At 38.4% G+C, this 18191-nt stretch overlaps 1 protein-coding gene across 6 annotated transcripts in view; it reads left to right on the top strand.

Moving 5' to 3' along the window:
* The window catches only part of LOC129697886 (F-BAR and double SH3 domains protein 2-like), a 213732-nt gene extending 195541 nt beyond the window's left edge, over positions 1-18191 (top strand). For all 6 annotated transcript variants that reach the window (XM_055636596.1, XM_055636593.1, XM_055636595.1 and 3 more), the window contains 7 exons: positions 3299-3433; positions 5351-5434; positions 6211-6388; positions 7324-7544; positions 9983-10109; positions 11173-11255; positions 13670-18191. In XM_055636596.1, coding sequence (XP_055492571.1) covers positions 3299-3433; positions 5351-5434; positions 6211-6388; positions 7324-7544; positions 9983-10109; positions 11173-11255; positions 13670-13753 — 912 coding nt within the window. In that variant the 3' untranslated portion in view covers positions 13754-18191. The remainder of the gene's footprint in view (positions 1-3298; positions 3434-5350; positions 5435-6210; positions 6389-7323; positions 7545-9982; positions 10110-11172; positions 11256-13669) is intronic.

The raw sequence follows: 18191 nt of genomic DNA, 5'->3' as shown, positions 1-18191 counted from the left end.
TTAGTAAGGAATGCCTGACAAAAGGTTTCAATAGGAGGTTATATAGATGAAACTTCGCTCCTGGAATGGAAAGTTAGTTGATAAAAATAAACCTCACAGAATTTATTTTTTTCCCCCTTGCATTCAATTGCAGTACAATTCTAATTTAGTAGAAGAGTCAAGATAGAGATTACAGTGCTATTGAAGCACATGAATAATAGATGAGTGAGCTCCTCTATCATATTCTCCTTGCATGGCAGCTCTGTGGATTATTCATGTAATTTATTGTGCTGGTGCGGACTGTACCAGTGAATTAATGTTTACCACTAACGTAATTCCTTCTTGAATGAAGACCAGCATTTGGATTTGGACACCACCCCTAATTTACTGATTAGCCCAAAGCTACACCAAACGAAAGTAATACTTTTGAAGTGCAGTCACAAAATTGGATTAAATACAATAAGGTGGCACACTGCAAGATTCCATAAAGCAAAGTGATAGTGACTAGGATCTTTTTTTTGTCGAGTAATGTTTATTGAATGAGACAGATGGAATAATGTCCTAATTCTTCTGTGAAGTAGGGTCTTTCTTTGTACCCACCAGAGAGAGGTTGGGGCCCTGGACATGAAACACGGCATCTTGAAGCACAACACTTTCAGTACTATTCTGACGTGTGATTTCTGCACTCGTCTCTGCAGTGGGACTTGAATCCATTATCTTTTGGCTCGGATGTTTGTGCTGCCTTTGTCCAAGTCAATAATGCATAAACAAAAGGCTATCTAGTTAAAATTTAAACAGCTGACAGGACCTTGACCTGAACTATATTGGTTTAATATTAACTGATTTGGGAGAATGTTTTATTTTGAAGGATTTTGCTGCTTGTAGTAGAAATCATTTCAGTGAATTTTCCACTTAGTTCGTACTTTCCGACTGCAATCCCAGGAAATGGGGAATCCTTTCTGCATGGTCATCGGATATTTCTTCTTATGTTAAATTAGGCCATTTAAAAAAAAAAAAATCCCAATGCTATAAATTACACAAAGTCTGCTATGTGATCTAAAATGTTCTTGTAGTGAACATTGTACAAGATATGCAAACTGGTCATGTTAGTATAGTTTACAAAATACTTGATGTACAGTTAATGTTTCCTCTGGCCAGGATGTGTTGAACCGGGCATCTCAGGCTCAAAGTAAGGGTTTGACCATTTGAAAGAGATGAGAAGAAATGTTTTTCTAGATTTCTTTACCACAGGGTATTAGGGAGGCTTGGTCACCAGGTGTATTCAAGCAGAAGGGACTGGATGAATATGAGGTTAGTGCAGATAAGGTTCAATGTAGTTCAATAATAATCTTACACAATCATACCAAGTACAAAAGTGTAAGATAGTAGGCCACATTGAGTCTGTACGCGAGTTGCCACATTTTAGGCACCATTCTGTACACTTCAAGTCTGAAAATTAAAAAAATATGGTAGATTCTTAACTTGGCCATTGAGGCCTGTTATCCTGGTGGAGGCACTGTGTCAGAGTTGCAGGAATCGTCCTGGCCAGGTGATGTGTCGTTGCCCTCTACTGCAGCTCCTTGCCATTGCAGGCCGTGTCCATTCCGTGCGCTCAGCCACTTGAAGCAGCACCCAATCTAATGGAGCCCCAGTCTGCTTCAGGGCCTCAGGCGGCCCACTCAGCGAACTCAATCATGGTGATGCTTCATGGTGAGACCCTGCATCAGGACACCTGACTCCTCACAGCTTGCCAAACATGTCAGAAATATTATTGAAGGTTCTCCACTTGCCAAGATAGGTACAGCTTCAATAGTAGACAAGAAACCTGAGGACAAAGCAGCTCACTGTGACCATTTCTCCTACTCTCAGCAGTATTTTTCTTTATGACCATTACAGCAAATCAACAAGGCTTCTATGACGATGCAAGGAATTGCAATGCTGGATTCTTCAGAAGGGTCCCAGCCCAAAAGGTTTATAAATGGCACTGATAAATGATCAGCTGTGATGTTATTGAAGGGCAGAAGGTGAACATGGTGCCAGAATGGCCCACATCTGCTTCTATTTCTTGTGTTTGTAGTTCTCCATCTATCATAATCTGGAAACATACATATACTGATGTTTCCCTGTCTGTTTTATTGAATGCTGTGTGGAAGAGTTGGCCTAAGCTGCCATAATTGATCAGAAATAACTTGTATAAAGAGTTCCACCTTAAACATCATTTTCAGTTATACACTTGCCATTAAAGGTCCCACATGTTGAATGTGTTATTTCATCTCCAATATAGATTTAAAATTTATTGTGCAAAGTACAGTTTGAAAATTGTTATAGCGTGTAGTCTTTTGTGACAAGTTCTATCAATAAATGTACATTGATTTCCAAAGCTAGCTATGGAGAGTGTTGATGTGCATCATCAATAGCATAGCTATAGAAACAACTAAGCTTTCTTTTGTAATAGAATATAAACTCATTTTCATTCAAAATAACTTCCACAATCTCAGGGCATTTCGAAATAGTTAGAAATTAATCAATTAAACACTTGTGTAGCAAAAGTGCAAACTAATTTGTACATAAGATTTCAGGTGCAACACGAATTAATGTACCAGTTATTTTGTTGTTAGTACGAGATAAAATTGCCAGTTAAGACTTCAAATATGAATAGTGTCCGAGGCAAGACAGTTTTTTTTCTCAATGTAAAGTCTCATTTAGAAATCATTGAGTTGTATCTGGCTCTTTCAGTCCATTCTCTCCACTTCAATGCCACCTCCATAGCTGCTCTCGTCCTTTTGTAACTGTTCTATTAACATGGTTTTGCTCCAATCTTTTGCTGGTTGCCTTGATCGGGAACTTGGCAGAAGAAAGGTCAGATATTGAAGTGCTCTTGTAGCTGTGAAAGGGAATCACTTGTACTACTTTTAAAAACGCAAATATGATTGGTCTGGAACTTGTTTCAAGAAAAATTAAGGGCTTTAACAGGATTGAGTGCACACTGTCGGCAATTTTACCATTATTTTTGTTTAATTCTTGCTTGATTAGAAAAGGTACCAGATGATTTAAAATCATCACTTGCATCCCTTTTATCCATAAAAGATATTGAAAACAAATATTGAAAAAATAAAGTAGATACGAGGATGGTAAGGGTGCAAAAATAATTTAAAATCAAAGTGAGATCAAAATCAATAGTGAACCCCAGTTCAATAGATCAGGTAACCGGTTTAAGTTTCTATGTGAATACTAAGCTATTTCAAGCACCTTTTATTACGTCAGTCTTGCATTGGCCTGGCCGGTCATTCATAATTGCTATTTTTAATTCCTCGTGCAGGGAAGTCTGGATCTTGAAAAGGATGATGGTGAGGAACTTGAGGACAATATGGATGTATTTGACGACAGCGGTTCAAGTCCATCTGGGACATTGCGAATGTATCCTCTTACTTGCACAGTGCTCTATTCATACAAGGTTAGTAGATTGGAAAGATGATACAAAGAATTGTTTAAAAAGTGATTTTGATGTTTCCTTTATATAGCAGTGGTTGCCAGTAGATTCAAGGTAATTTTCCTACATCAGGCAAGAGAAAATTGTTTAAGTTACACCTCTTAAGTTGTTAAGACAACGACCTTCCCCTCATTGTCAGCAAAGCGACGGAATTGTTCATCGACCAGGAAGGGTGGAGTACATTGCCAGCCTGCATCAGTGGTGCTGAAATGGAGATGGTCTAAAGCTTCAAGTTCCTAGGTGTAATTATCACCAACAATTTGGCCTGATCCAACCAGAATGACAATACAGCCAAGAAAGTACACCAATGCATCTACTTTCTCGGAGGACTGATGAAATGCCAATGATTCTTTAGTAATGTTTACAAATGCACCATAGAAAGCCTCCTGTTTTTTGTTTCGATCTAAAGATTCTTTAGAATGTATAATTACCTTTTGGACAAATTTCTCATTTACTTTATCCCTCTTTTGTAGCAGGTGTCAACAATAATTAAAGATCACATTGACCATATAGCTTTCAGTATTCCCATTACTGCAGTAAATGTTCAGATATTATGCATTTTGTTTGTACAGACCATGCGGAAAACACCTAAATAATTTTAGTCCTGTTACTTGTTTGCACTATTTTCACCACTTCATGGTTGAAAGCAACTTTGCGCAGCGCTAGCGCTTAAAAATAAATTCCTGAAACGATCAACCGGACTCATAAACCTGTTTCATACAAGCCCCATTTTTACTTCAGCAATGCTGTGAAACAGTACCATTTCATGCTTTCTGTAAGATTGTGATGTAAATATCTGCTCATCTAATCTATGATGTTAATTATTTCAAATTCATTTTGATTGTAAAAAATTAATTCATTTCATTTTTGTCTTGTCAATCTTTGAGCTGAAGTTGGTAAAGAATGAGTTGATCTGAATCCATATACCATTTCAGTTATAAAATGAATATAAGAAATGTTCTTGCATTTAATTGGGTGAGGCAGATTGTTGCACGTTGTTCCAGTCAGCAACTAACCATGAGTGAATAAACATTCCTCAAATTCCTAGATTAACAGTCCACGTTTTACTGAAATCACATTTTTGGAACTGTATCTTCATCCTTCAGAAAAATGCTTAAAATGCAATGAACATTACATTACATAGCAGCCAAGTTAAAGAAAATTAGTAATTGCCGTAAAACCATTTAATATTGCACCTTCTCCGACCTCATCTGCTGTATCCGCTGTTCCAGGTGTCAACATCTCTACTTCGGCGAGACCAAGCGCAGACTCGGCGATCATTTCACTGAACACCTCCACTCAGTCCATCTTAACCTGCCCGATTTCCCGGTGGCTCAGCACTTCAACCCCTCCTCCCATTCCCAATCTGATCTTTCTGTCCTGGGCCTCCTCCATTGTCAGAGTGAGGCCCAATGCAAATTGGAGGAACAGTGCCTCATATTTTGCTTGGCTGGTTTATACCCCAGCAGTATGAACATTGACTTCTCTAACTTCAGATAGCCCTTGCTTTCTCTCTCCATCCCTTTCCTCTTCCCAGTTCTCCCACTAGTCTTACTGTCTCCGACTACATGCTATCTTTATCCCTCCCCCTCCCCTGACATCAGTCTGAAGAAAGGTCTCGACTCGAAACGGCACCCGTTCCTTCTCTCCAGAGATGCTGCCTCACCCGCTGAGTTACTCCAGCATTTTCTGTCTACCTACTATTTGCATAAGGTGTAGGAAGGAACTGCAGATGCTGACTTAAACCGAAGTCTGAAGAAGGGTCTCGACCTGAAACGTCACCCATTCCTTCTCTCCAGAGATGCTGCCTGACCCGCTGAGTTACTCCAGCTTTTTATGTCTATCTACTATTTTCATAATTCTCTTTTTGTTGTACTTTAGGCTAACCAGCCTGATGAGCTTACCATTGAAGAACATGAACTCTTGGAAGTAATTGAAGATGGAGACATGGAAGACTGGGTGAAGGTTTGTGATGCATTTTTAATTTTTTTTTAATGGGTTTAAATGCAGGCTAGGAAGGAATTTAAGTACCATTGCCTCTGGAGCTTCACTTTAACCACCTTGGGTATACTTGCCATGTGTATGTTGCATGTACACTTAGTGTTCATTGGCAAGGCTTCTGTCTTGGATGCCTCCCATCCCAAGGCACAAGTGCACATCTCTAAAATACATTGAGATGTAGTTTGTGAAGGATGCCATACAAATACCAGCATTTTAAGTGCTGCAAATTTTCATTTGTCCTTTAGCTGCATAATTGTAAGAGTAACTTGATGTTATAGCTTGTGTTTTGGTGAAGATACTATTTCAAGGTAATGAATACTGACTATGTTAGTGGCATTTGAATTATATACCTTTCAATATATTAAAAAAATCTTGGATTTTTTTCATTACAAGCTTTATTTTCATTACTTGTATTTTTAACAAATGGCATTTGTGTAGCAGTTCTTTTTCTACAGTATTTTTTTCATTGTAAAGCATTCTTTTCTATTGAAGATTAGTTCAATGAAGCCATTGAGATTAATTTAATGTATAATCAGAGCATGTAATTTATGAATCTTGTTGAAACGTAACTATATACCTTGAAACAACATAATGAAGGGAGATAACTGATTTTTGGAGTTAATTTATGTTTCAAACTTTAAATGTGGATCAGAACTTATCAGTACAATTTGATGAGCTGGAGCATGGTATGTAATAGAATATCTTCCCACTCACTTATTCATGCTATCTTTTATTTGAAGGCAAGGAATAAGGCCGCACAAGTAGGATATGTACCGGAGAAGTACCTACGGTTTCCAACCTCCAATAGTTTAATCGGTATGCTCCAAACACTGGGTTCCTTGGATGCACGATCTCATTCGTCCAGCAATTCTACAGAGCCTGAGTTGGTTACTGGTGGCATTAATGGAGATTCCAGCGGTAATTTTCTTTTTAATTTTCATCCTCCTTAGAAAATGAGTGACATAGTCGTAAGTTACAGAGTTAAAAAACAAAGTGCTGAACATACCCAGCAGATCCAGTAACATCTGTTGAAGGGTCATTGACTTGAAATTTTAACTCTCTTTCAATCTGCACCAATTCTACCTGTCCTGCTGAGCATTCCAGAACTTTGTTTTTAATTCTTATTTCCAACATTTTACAGTATTTTTGCTTTCAAGTAGTTGATAGAGTATTCCATTTAGCTGTTATACTTTCATATAATATTTGACTAATTAAAGAAGATATTAACAAAAAAAATGATAGGTGTCTTTTGTTTTTAATTGCAATTTAATGCGTGACTCTAATGTATATCCTTTCAAAGTAACTTAAGATCCTGCTCTACCAATCATGTGAACAATTTTTTGTAACTTTTGGGCAGCAGATAATGAGGTTCCATTTGCATACATTTTTTAAAATCTAGAAAGTAGTGGTATAATGCCAACTCAGATAACAGTTAGTAATTTTGCTCATTCTGGCACAGATCTATTAATCAAACATGTTTTATGGAACATCTGTGCTTGTTTTCACCGATTGCATGAAGGATGCTTCATTTGCCTGACTGTTCCTGGGTTGAAGAAGGAAATTACTGTAAAGTTGTATATGTGACAAAAGGAAAAGTAGAGATGTAGCAACAGAACAAATAGATGTGATTGAAGAACTATTAATGTCTTTATCTTTTCCTATAATATTTACAATGCTTTCCAGTGGTGAAATCTGCAAACCTAAATAAAAAAGAAACAGTTTGTTCCAGCATGTCTGTCAATTACTGCTCCCTTGGTTTTGGGTTACTTTAAATAGAAAGTAGCAGTTATATTAATTTTGATTTAGCTTCCATAAAGTTCTTGGTATTAAAAAAGTACTTGTTTCCAATTCAGTTTGTTTTGTGAAGGCACTTTACGATTATGAAGGGCAGACAGCAGACGAACTTTCGTTTCCTGAAGGAGCTATCATTAGAATACTAAACAAAGAAAATCAAGAGGATGATGGCTTCTGGGAAGGTGAATTTAATAGCCGCATTGGTGTCTTTCCTTCCGTACTAGTAGAAGAACTGGCAGGATCTGAGAATGGTGACGCTCAATGGGTTGGAGATGCACAGGTATGTAAGAGTTTAGTAGCGGTATGCAATGTCTTTCAGCAAAATTCTAAATGACATAATATTTGGTGATTACACATGGGGAAAGCCTCTATACAAGTGGAGAACAAGGAACCTCATCTTAATGATTATCATTTCTAGTGATTGTAACTTTGGATGCATCAGTTTTAAGTTACCTATCATTTCCTTTCTAGCAAAAGTAAGTCGACTATATGCAATTTTCCAGGTTTTACTCAGATGTGATAGATGCTTTGAATCAGTATGGAGTCATGGATTCTTTGAACATTTATGTTTCTGCTAAGCTTACATTGTTCACACTCAAGACAAAATAGCATGAATCCTTGTAGACGCAGCTTCTGTTTCATCAGTGTGTTATGCGTACATTCTTTCTGCAAAGAAGCATTTGTTTTAGTTCGGTCTCGAGAGTTTAAATGAGATAAAGTGTTCTTAAAGTTTCAAAACATGGCTGGATTTGTGAGGCAAAGTGTCCCAGATGCCACCTTGCCATAAGTGTTCATGTGTATGCACTGAAGGTGTACCAGAAGTATGCGGAACAAATTGTAATGTTGCTCACTGCCACTTTGCAGCTCTGCAGTCTAACAATACATTCCGGCTTACATTTGAACATATTAAACAGCAGGAAGAACCATTGTATTAAGAAATCATAACTGCTTGGAGGTAACTTGCTGGATAACTACTGACCAAAGCTCCAATTTGAACATTTCATTATTTTCCTGCTGTTTGAAGTTTCATGAGTCCAGAGGAAGTGTCATTATGAAAGGACCTATGGAGTACAGCTTTCTGCATGTCTAATATAGTCATGTTCCTTTTATTAAAAAAATATTAACTCATGTTTAGAGTAGAAAATAGCTCAACTTGGGTCTAAAGAGCCCATACGCTTGTTATTCTGCAGATTTCTTTGATAAATTAAAGGAACAACTGTTTCAATTTGCATTATACAAATGAGAGCACATTTTTAGGCACATTCCTTGGTGATTATTTACTTTTTGTGTATTTCTCAACAGATGACTAATCTGTTCAGAAGCATGGGTGTGACATTTTTAAAATTGGCAGTTAATTTGTAGTGCACATTAGCATGTTAATACTTAAAGGTGATAAAAATCTTGAACTGTAAGCAGCAAATTCTCTGAGGTATAACCACAGCAGTTATAATGATTTGTTGATTTAAGGCCGAAAAAACTACAGAAATGTAGAATAGAAGGAAATAACACAAAACTTTGCTTCCTGCCAATTAGCTTGTTTATGGAACAATGCAAGACTTAAAAGCTTTAATCGTGCATTCGTAGCTGACTCTACTGAATTATAAGCTGATTCTTAGTTACTTTATGGTGTATTGTGATTAAAAGTGTGGATGTAAGGTTTTGTACACAATTCTGAACATGTTTTGTTCTCAAAACATCAAAAAATGTCTTGCTCCCACAATTTTTTTGGCAATCAGTTATGCGCAGTGAGCAGACTTTTGAACTATTTCATGTTTATTATTTAGTTAATTAAATGATGATCATGGAAGTTGTGGTGTGGAAACGCCTATCTTTGTGACTTTGTATCATAAGTAGAATATGGACACATAATAACCCTAACACATGAAACTAAATTCAAGATAGGTTGATGACAAGATAGGACATCAGATTTCAGCGGCAGAAGCAACTTTATGAATGGCTGTTGGTGTGGACTTTGTAACAATTGGATGGAATTTAGGAATTGACACAAATTGAGTATTTTTGCTCATGTTTTGTATCCATCAAAATCTTTCCCATGTAACTGTCTAAGTGCCTTTTAAATGTCAGAATTCTATCTGCCTCTACCACTTCCCACGGCAGCTCGTTCCATGTACACACTACCCTCTGTGTGAAAAGATTGCCCCTCACTTCCCTTTTATATTTTTCTCCTCTCCACTTAAATCTATGCCCTCTAGTTTTAGACTCCCGTACACAAAAAGACATGACGTGCTAGAGTAAAACAGCGGATCAGACACCATCTCTGGAGAATATGGATAGACGACATTTTAGGTCGGGATCCAATGTGGCCTTAATAGCATCTTGTACAGCTGCAAATTAATGTTGCTTTCATGCATCCATTACTCCTGTCCTTTCAGGTGGCATACTTTGTGGGTTTGCAATGTAAACTGGTAGCTGCAGTGTGTCTTGTAGATATTGCATATTGCAGTTGAGTTAATGTTGCAGGGGAACATGTTTAGGAGGTGGAGAGAGTTCTATGCAAGCTGGCTGCATTATTCTGGATAATGTCAAGCTTCCTGAGTCTTGGTTCTACATGTCCATCCAAGTAAGCGATGAGAGCTCCCATACACAGTTGACTTATGCCTGTTAAGTTTGTGGAAAAACCTTGTGAAGTTGGAGTCGAATCCCCCATTGATAAATATTGAGGCATTCTCATTTTCTTCATTCAAATTTGATTTCTAGGTATCGCCATCGTCAAGACCACAGCCCAGTCTTTCATTACCACTGTATGACCAGCCCCCTTCCAGCCCTTACAGCAGCCCAGACAAGGCAGGGTCACAGTGTTTCCCTCGATCACCATCAGCACCAGGTAAGGGCAAGAAGTTGCATTGATAGATACCAGCAGGATGTTTGTCTCTTTATAGCATCTTTCTACAACACTTTATTTACTCAAAGTTGCCTACTGATTGAGGGTTGATCATTGTGAACCTTATGTTGCATCTTTCAATGTACATCATATTATAATGATACATTTTAATTTCAGGCACATTTTACTGCATATTATTAATACAATATTCTTAATTTCTGGAACTGAAATACTACAAATGGAAGATAATCAGTTTAAATTTTCCTCTGCAGCTGTCTGTCCTCTCATCCTTTTTGTTATTTTTAGTCTGTTTTAAAGTTTGTTTTTGGGAGGTCTTTAGTCTTTTTTATGTGGGGGGAGGGGGAAACCGTTTTTCTTAGTCACTTCCTGGTCGAGGATGTGTCTATCCTCCGAGCCGCATCTTCACCCCTCCTCGCAGGCTACCACCTGGATTGGCGCCGCCTTTCCTACCGGAGACTGGCCAGAGCTTCAGCTTCAGCAGCGGCGCAACACTGGATTCCATCGCGGAGCGAGCGATGCCTTACCGGGAATCGTCGTGTTGGAGCTCCGGAGTGCTGCGACTGTTGACTTTAACATCGCGGAGCCTGGGATCTCTCACCGAGGTCGCCAGCGTTAAATCTCAGTCCAGCTCGGCTTGTGGACTTCGGGAGCCGCGGCCGATTTGGAGGCTCCGGGCCGCTGAGAGTGTTCTTCCGTTCGAGGGCCTGAAACATCGGGCCGCCGTAGCGGCGACTGCAGAGGCCTCAATAGGCCCCGACCACGAGTGAACCAAGGAAGAGGACTGAACTTTGGTGCCTTCCCTCACAGTGGGAAACGTTGATTCCGCTGTGGGGGGATGATTTTTATGTTTTATGTTAAATTCTAAAGTATTGTGTTTATCTTATGTGTGTTGCATGGTAACTCAAATTTCACTGCATCAATTGGTGTATGTAACAATAAATGTCCTTTATCCTTTGTCCTTTAAATCTACCAAAGTAATGTGAACTTTCTATATATGGTTGTAATGAAGTAACTTCAGCATGTACTATTTGTATTTAATTTTCAGATCATGAAAGCCTAACATCAGATGCATCCACTAATCCACAACAGAGAAGCACCCCAGAAACTTCAGTTGGAAAAATCCGACCGGTTAGTCCTATATGTTGGTTCTTAGGATCTTGCTGCATTAAAGCTTTAGAGGGATACTTCTATATATATCCTCCACACTTCATCCTCCTCCTGGCTTAACTCGGGCTCATACTCTTGAGACTATACAATGGCCCAATGGTGTTTTATTGCCATATTGGCGAAGTGCAAATGCACAGTAAGATTATTTTCTTACAATCAGTCCAGTAGTGTATGGTTATACCATCCCCGATTAGCAATTGCACTGAAATAGTCTACTGAGCCTGCGTGCAAGAGGTGCCATGTTTTGGCGGCGTTTTCCAAGTCCAGTCCATGTTCCATGTTATGATGGGTGCCAGATTCTGGCAAGCCCCAGGCTGCTACCGGCCTCCAGTCATCACCTTGGACGACTAGCAACCAATGTCCGCTGCTCGCCCGTCCACCTTTGTTCTCCGGGGCTGCATCCCGCAGCCGACCTTGAAGGTGTGATAGGCCGGACCCCTGTTCCCTCTCCTCTCCTACCAACTTCGCTCTTGTCCCGTCATTGCCAGCTCTATCCTCCCCGGTCTCTGGTGTTTGGGCGAAGAGCAGCGGCTCCAGTGCCAAGCCATGGTCCTCTCATGGGCCGGCTCGGCGTCTACCTCCTGCAGGCCATGGTGCGCCAGGTCATATGGTCGGCCGCACTCCACCAGGCATTGTACCCAGAGCGTAGGGGAGAGAGTAGGGCCAAAGATGTCGTGGTTAGATTGCTGCTAGGTCTGCCCCTTTTCCGAGGTTACGCCTGTGCCTGGGTGGTATTGGAGAGGGATTATGTGCTGTCCATGGGCACCCTGGGGGATTTCTGGGACCACTAGGCACCACGGGGGTTGGAAGTCATCCTAGTGCCATCGCAACAACCTGGAGCTCAATGCTCTTAAGACAGTGGAATTGATTGTAGACTTGTAGATTGTAGAGGTCCTCCTCCCCTCACCCCACTCACCATCAACAACACCGCAGTCACATCTGTGGAGTCTTTTAAGTTCCTGGGAACCATCATCTCCAAGGACCTTAAATGGGGGGCCACTATCGACATCAGTCTAGAAGGCACAACAGAGCATGTACTTCCTGCGGCAGCTGAGGAAGCACAATCTGCCGCAGGCAATGATGGTCCAATCCTACACGGCCATTGTATAGTCTGTCCTCACCTTCTCCATCATGGTCTGGTTTGGCTCAGCCACCAAGCACTGCATTCGGAGGCTGCAGCGAATCGTCCGATCAGCTGAGAAGGTTATTGGCTGCAACCATCCCTCCATTTATGAACTGTATACTCCAAGGGCCAGGAAACGAGCGGGTAAGATCATCTCTGACCCCTCTCACAAACTCTGGCCACAAACTGTTTGAATCACTTCCCTCTGGAAGGCGACTCCGGACTGTGAAAGCTGCCACAGCCAGACATAAAAACAGCTTTTTTCCACGAGTAGTAGCTCTACTCAATAACCAAAAATCTGTAGCCTCCTTTTGCTCTGGTATTTTATTTAATTCACATGTTTAATCGATAATGTTTTATTATTAATATTTTATGTGTCATTCCTAACTGTCACCGTATGTCATGTTGTCACTTGCGGGCGGAGCACCAAGGCAAATTTCTAGTATGTGAATACTTGGCCAATAAACTTATTAATTCATTCAATAAGAATGGTGATATAGTTGTATAATAGTTTATTTGGTACATTTGTTTGATTTGTTTTATGGTGGTGGGTTTTGGTTTGACTTATTTCATACTGTAAATATTATTGGAAATAATTGATTAAATTCTTTTTGGTTATAAAAAATCTAAAAAAAAAACAGGCATTGTGTTTCGCCGTTGGCTCAGCAGCTTCTGCTGTAGGCCGCGGTGCCCTCCGAGAGCCTTGAGCCACACATGGCATCATCTGGTTTGCTTTCAGCCACATGTGGTGCCCTCCAGGAGTCTTTAGCCGCACACAACTGTGCGTAACTTCCAGTAACTCTTCCTGTTTGTGAGTGTCAGCAGGCCTTGCTATCCATCGATTTTCAAATCAAACTCGCAAATTCCTCATCTAATGCAGGTTTGTTTCAGCAGGGTTTGCCACAAATTTTAATTTGAGTTTCATCCTAAGAATCAATGTGGATAAATGTAATTAGTCAATTTGTACTTTTATTTTCACGTTTCAGTTTAACATTGTGGAATTTTAAACAAGCGGGGGTCTTAAATAAAGTCTTTATCCCACAGAAATTAGTGTACATTTGCAGAACAAGCATCAATTTGAAATGGCACTCCTATAATCATTCGGTATAATCTAAGGTTTGAATTCTGGTTAATCCTGATCTGCAACGCTCATCACACATTTACAGAGGAACAATATATTTCAGAGCTGATTTGTCTATATTAGAATATAATGTTCATTTGAGATCTAATAGTGGGGATTCTCTTTGTGCAGGTACGGGCTGCTCCACCTCCACCTACTCAACACCATCGTCGAAAAACAGAAAAGACAGAGGAAGTAGAGATAACTCTAGTGTAACCAATAGATGACTTTTGTGTGTTCTGATTTGAGACTGAATTATTCAGAATATTTTGGTTTCAGATTCCTTGCATTCTCTGCCGTACTTATACTATGAAATCCGAGGAGCAGCAGAAGACAAAAACTAAAAGGAATTTATGAAGTGTGGATCTTGAGGAAAGTCGATGTTAATTCTTTAATTTACAGATATCTTGTGCCTTTATAGCCACTGCTTTGTTTGTTTAAATTGGGCCATGAGTATTTTTGTCCCTTTTTTTCTAGTACAATTGAGGAATATTGGTTGGCCAATCCAACATTCAATGGTCCAGCCTTATTTCGATCTACTATGTAAAATATACAAAGCACACTGCTTCATCTGAATCCAATGCAGCAGAGTCTGGTACTTCTGTAATTATATGCCTATGGTGCTGTGCAGGGCACAGTTTTGTATCAGAAAGGCGTGTTTTTTCTGGTACTGTTCAAGTGCAAATCTGTTGATTTCTTTACCATTGCCAGATATAGGAATGGTTAAACTTGCAGTCGATTGCTTGTCATTATTTTGTAGCTGAATAATGGAGATAGAAGTGATTTTTTTTTCCTTTTAAAAAGGCACAGGAAATGTTCAGACCATTTATTGTGCACATTCATTAACACGTTGATTTAGTCACACAGATGATCTATTTGTAAAACAAATCTCCCTTTAGTATTAATCCAGTCTGTATACATGTATTCCGCTGTCATGTGCAGTAGCATGATTGGACTAGAATTGAGGGAATAGACTTGAGTAAGGACTGATGTTCTTTTAAGAGGGGGCTGGTTCCTCTCAGTAGTTCTAGTGCAAAGAAAGATAATCAGACAAATAAGGGAATGAATACAAAGAAATGCTCTATGTTAACGCGAGTCTTAGTTTTCCATAATTGTTTGACTAATATTTATGCCACAATTCTAGACAAGAAAGGAAGTTCATTATGGACATGTTGAAATAGGATACTTTATAAAATGTTGCCAGTGACATTGAATCTGAATTTCCTTCCAGCAGAAGGATTTATTTTCTGGAGGTTACATTTTCTTTCCTCTTAGTTTTTTTTTTTTTTAAAAGCTTTTTAAAATCATCTTTTATAGTCCACATATTGCATAAATCATGACATGCTTGCATTAAAAAAAAGTGACATTGTACTCCGCAAACTATTTATTTCCAGCATCAGTCTGGAAGGGAGGCAATATTGTGGTGTTATCCAGCTTCAATATTGCAATTAAGATTTTGACGGTTGCTGTATTCATTAAATATATAACTTGAAAATTGTAGCATTTTAATGAGGTTGACAGGTTTAAAGTTTATCGGTAATAACATAGGAAGCATTATCTCTGCTGTTAAAATAATAACGTCTATTTAAATTCTTCTGTCAGAACATTCTTCGGGTTTCTGAATTACATGCACAGTGCTATTATTCCAAACCCAGGGCTTTCAGATTTACTATATTGAATGTACTAAAAGCTAAAAAAACTGGAAAAACAGGACTGGAAGCTAAAGGTTTTATTTGCTGTCTACTTGAAATATTAAAGAAACAACTACCAAACGTTTTCACGAAGATTGCTAATTTTGAATGATATGGCAGAGATATTGTAGCTCAAAAATTAATTTTTTGCAGGGTAGATTCGTGTATGATCTAGTTTATTAGATGTTTTCAAAGCTGATGGCTGCCAATTGTTCAAATTCTCTTATCTTCCCCCAACGTGCTCATGTCAATCTTGTATACCAACATTGCTGGAAGAGAAACTGAGGTTAGCAATTGTTTTTTTTAATTTAGTTGCACTATTTGGTTCCAGTATTTGGTTTTGGACCACTTTCATTTCCAAAATGGAATTGGATTTATGTCTTTCATCTTTATCCAGTGGTTTTATGCCTTGATTTGCAACAAAAGGCAAAACTGTAGTGTTCAGAAGATGCTACAGTATTAGTTAATGCTACTTTAAACTTCCCATAATAAACATTTCAGCAAAGGATTTTAATTTACGGCCCATCATGAATTGCTCTGCAGTTCTCAGATTTTTTTCAACCCAATAACTCCATTATTTCTCCTTATCAAGCTGTTGGTCAGCAAGATTCAAACATTTTGCTTTGTTTAAACCAATAAATGTACTTGACAGCGTGTTACTGCAGAATCTCCTGGATAGCTGCTAGTTCTTGTTTCTTTTTCTTTCAGTTGGATCAAATTCTAAGGGACATGTGTATATGTAGAAGTAAGCATCCAAATAAGTATCATAAGGTATATTATACTGAACTGAAATCCACCATATCTCTAACTCTATCATGTCTTGATTATCGTATGAAAGACAAAACTTCAGAAAAATATAATTAATGGGATCGGCTCATAGCTGCCATTGTAAGTAGAGTTTAAATGTGTGATGTCCCCTCATCCCTTACATTTTGCCCAATCCCAAACAAATCCAGGGCCCCGTTTTTGAGTTCAGTGTTGAATACACTGGGGAAGTTGAGAGAAGACGGGGAATGGAAATGGCATGCTTCTATCTATCTGCTTGATGCAAAGTGCGATGATGGGCTTGAAGAAGTCAATGGTTCATGCCGTTTCCCTTTCCAGCTCAAACGTGGTGCCATACCAGTTAAAATAAGACATTTCAGAAAGATAGGTGTAACTCCAGTGTAGAACATTTGAACCTTAATGACTCTCACAGATTGTTTGCTAACTAAGATCAGGATGTCTGCTACAAGACGGTAAGTAGAAATAATGTTTATGTTGTATATTAGCATCTCCAAAGGATTGGCTTGACTAAGTCAACTAAACTGAGCATTGATTTTATATGCATCAATTTGAGGGCTAAAAGTCATTTGTGAATGCAATCAAAAAAGCAGTTCATCATGAAACAATTCTCAATCTGGAAAATGTGTATTGAACAAGTTACTCTTTCATCGGAGACAATATTTACATCCACCAATACTACTGTGTACTGCATCTTGTCAGCAATGTAATCCACCAGGTGAAGCTTGTGCTTTTGTGTGATTCTGCCACGGATAGATATCCCCTGTGGGCCAAGAAAGAAAGCACTGCTGGAAACTTGTGGAGAGAATCTCATCTCTCTCAATCTGCCTTACCAGAAAGATTTTTGAAAGAATTGCAAAATATGAATTGATTTTTTTTCCTTCTATGTACTTTTGAAACATCATATATTTAAAGCTCCAAATGGGAAATACTTACCTTTATGATCACTTCATTATCCAGTAAATTTTGCGAGGAAGACTGATGCAGTTTATTAAACTACATTTTCCAACTAATCTTTGTCCCTGTCTGATTTGACGCTCCTTTGGTCTTTGATTAAATATCATCTGGTTATTTTAAAACGTCTGTCACACAACGCCCCAAAGAGTACAATTGTCTAGAAAATACCAATTTAAGACATTCCTCTGTTCTTAAATCTAATTGGTATGGATTGAGCAAAGTAATAGCATGTCATTACTGAAATCATTATTATTATTGGTAATCATGTACATTGTTAATTCTGTAAACCCCCACTTAATGAAAATTTGAAAGGATCACACAAAATCTTCCGCTTTGCCATTTAAAATTAATGAAGGCTGTGTCTGCCCGTGCATCAACTACTTGCAGTTGAAATTAAATCTAGAAAGGTGGCAAAATATGTGCCGCTGTATCCATTTGGCTTATTAGGAGTATCCCGAGTTGTGCTGACAGCTTTTCAACATTATTCCAGAGTGCAGAGCACATGCATTTTCCTGCCAGTAGTTGATCCTGACATCTCAGTAACATGATGGAGAAACCACTTGTTACATACAACTTGACTGATGAATTCAAAGCCTGGTGAAGACCTACATTTAAGCTCATTTGGTAATATATAACATTTGTGTTTCATCGCCAGGCTGAGGAAAAACAAATGACAATTTTAGAGAAATTTACAAGGAAAGCACAAAATTGTTGAAATGGTAAAGGAATATAACAGGAATGTAACTGAAATAAACAATTGTACAACAATAAAATATTTTCTTAAACCTGCACTTAGATATTGTTAGCACCCAGCATTAAATTCTTTTGTTGACATATTCTGCAGTTATTTTTTACTTTAATGTTTACAGACCATATTTTTATAATCTGACTATTGCTGATGCCAATTCATCCATACTTCATTATTTTCCCTCTTGTTTCATTTGCCTATTGATTATTTGCCAGTTTGCCCATATTTTATATTTTTTCAAGTATTATTTTAAAATTGCATATTTGCTCTAAATTAAGAAGTGCTAAAATTGTCAAACTATATGTTCATTTTAGTTGTCTATACATGGGCCGACTATCCACATTATACATTGTATAGTGTCAGTACTTCAAGCAGAGAAAGCAGATGTGCAATGTTTCCTGCAGTGTATTGGCTGTTAAAACTTGTATTTATTATGTACAAATGTTAAATAAAAAAATGAAACTTTATTTGAGCT

The sequence above is a fragment of the Leucoraja erinacea genome, chromosome 6 (genome assembly GCF_028641065.1).
Source record: "Leucoraja erinacea ecotype New England chromosome 6, Leri_hhj_1, whole genome shotgun sequence".
Taxonomy (NCBI): Eukaryota; Metazoa; Chordata; class Chondrichthyes; order Rajiformes; family Rajidae; genus Leucoraja; species Leucoraja erinaceus.
The sequence above is the reverse complement of the archived record's forward strand: the minus strand, read 5'-3'. Positions and strand labels throughout refer to the sequence as shown.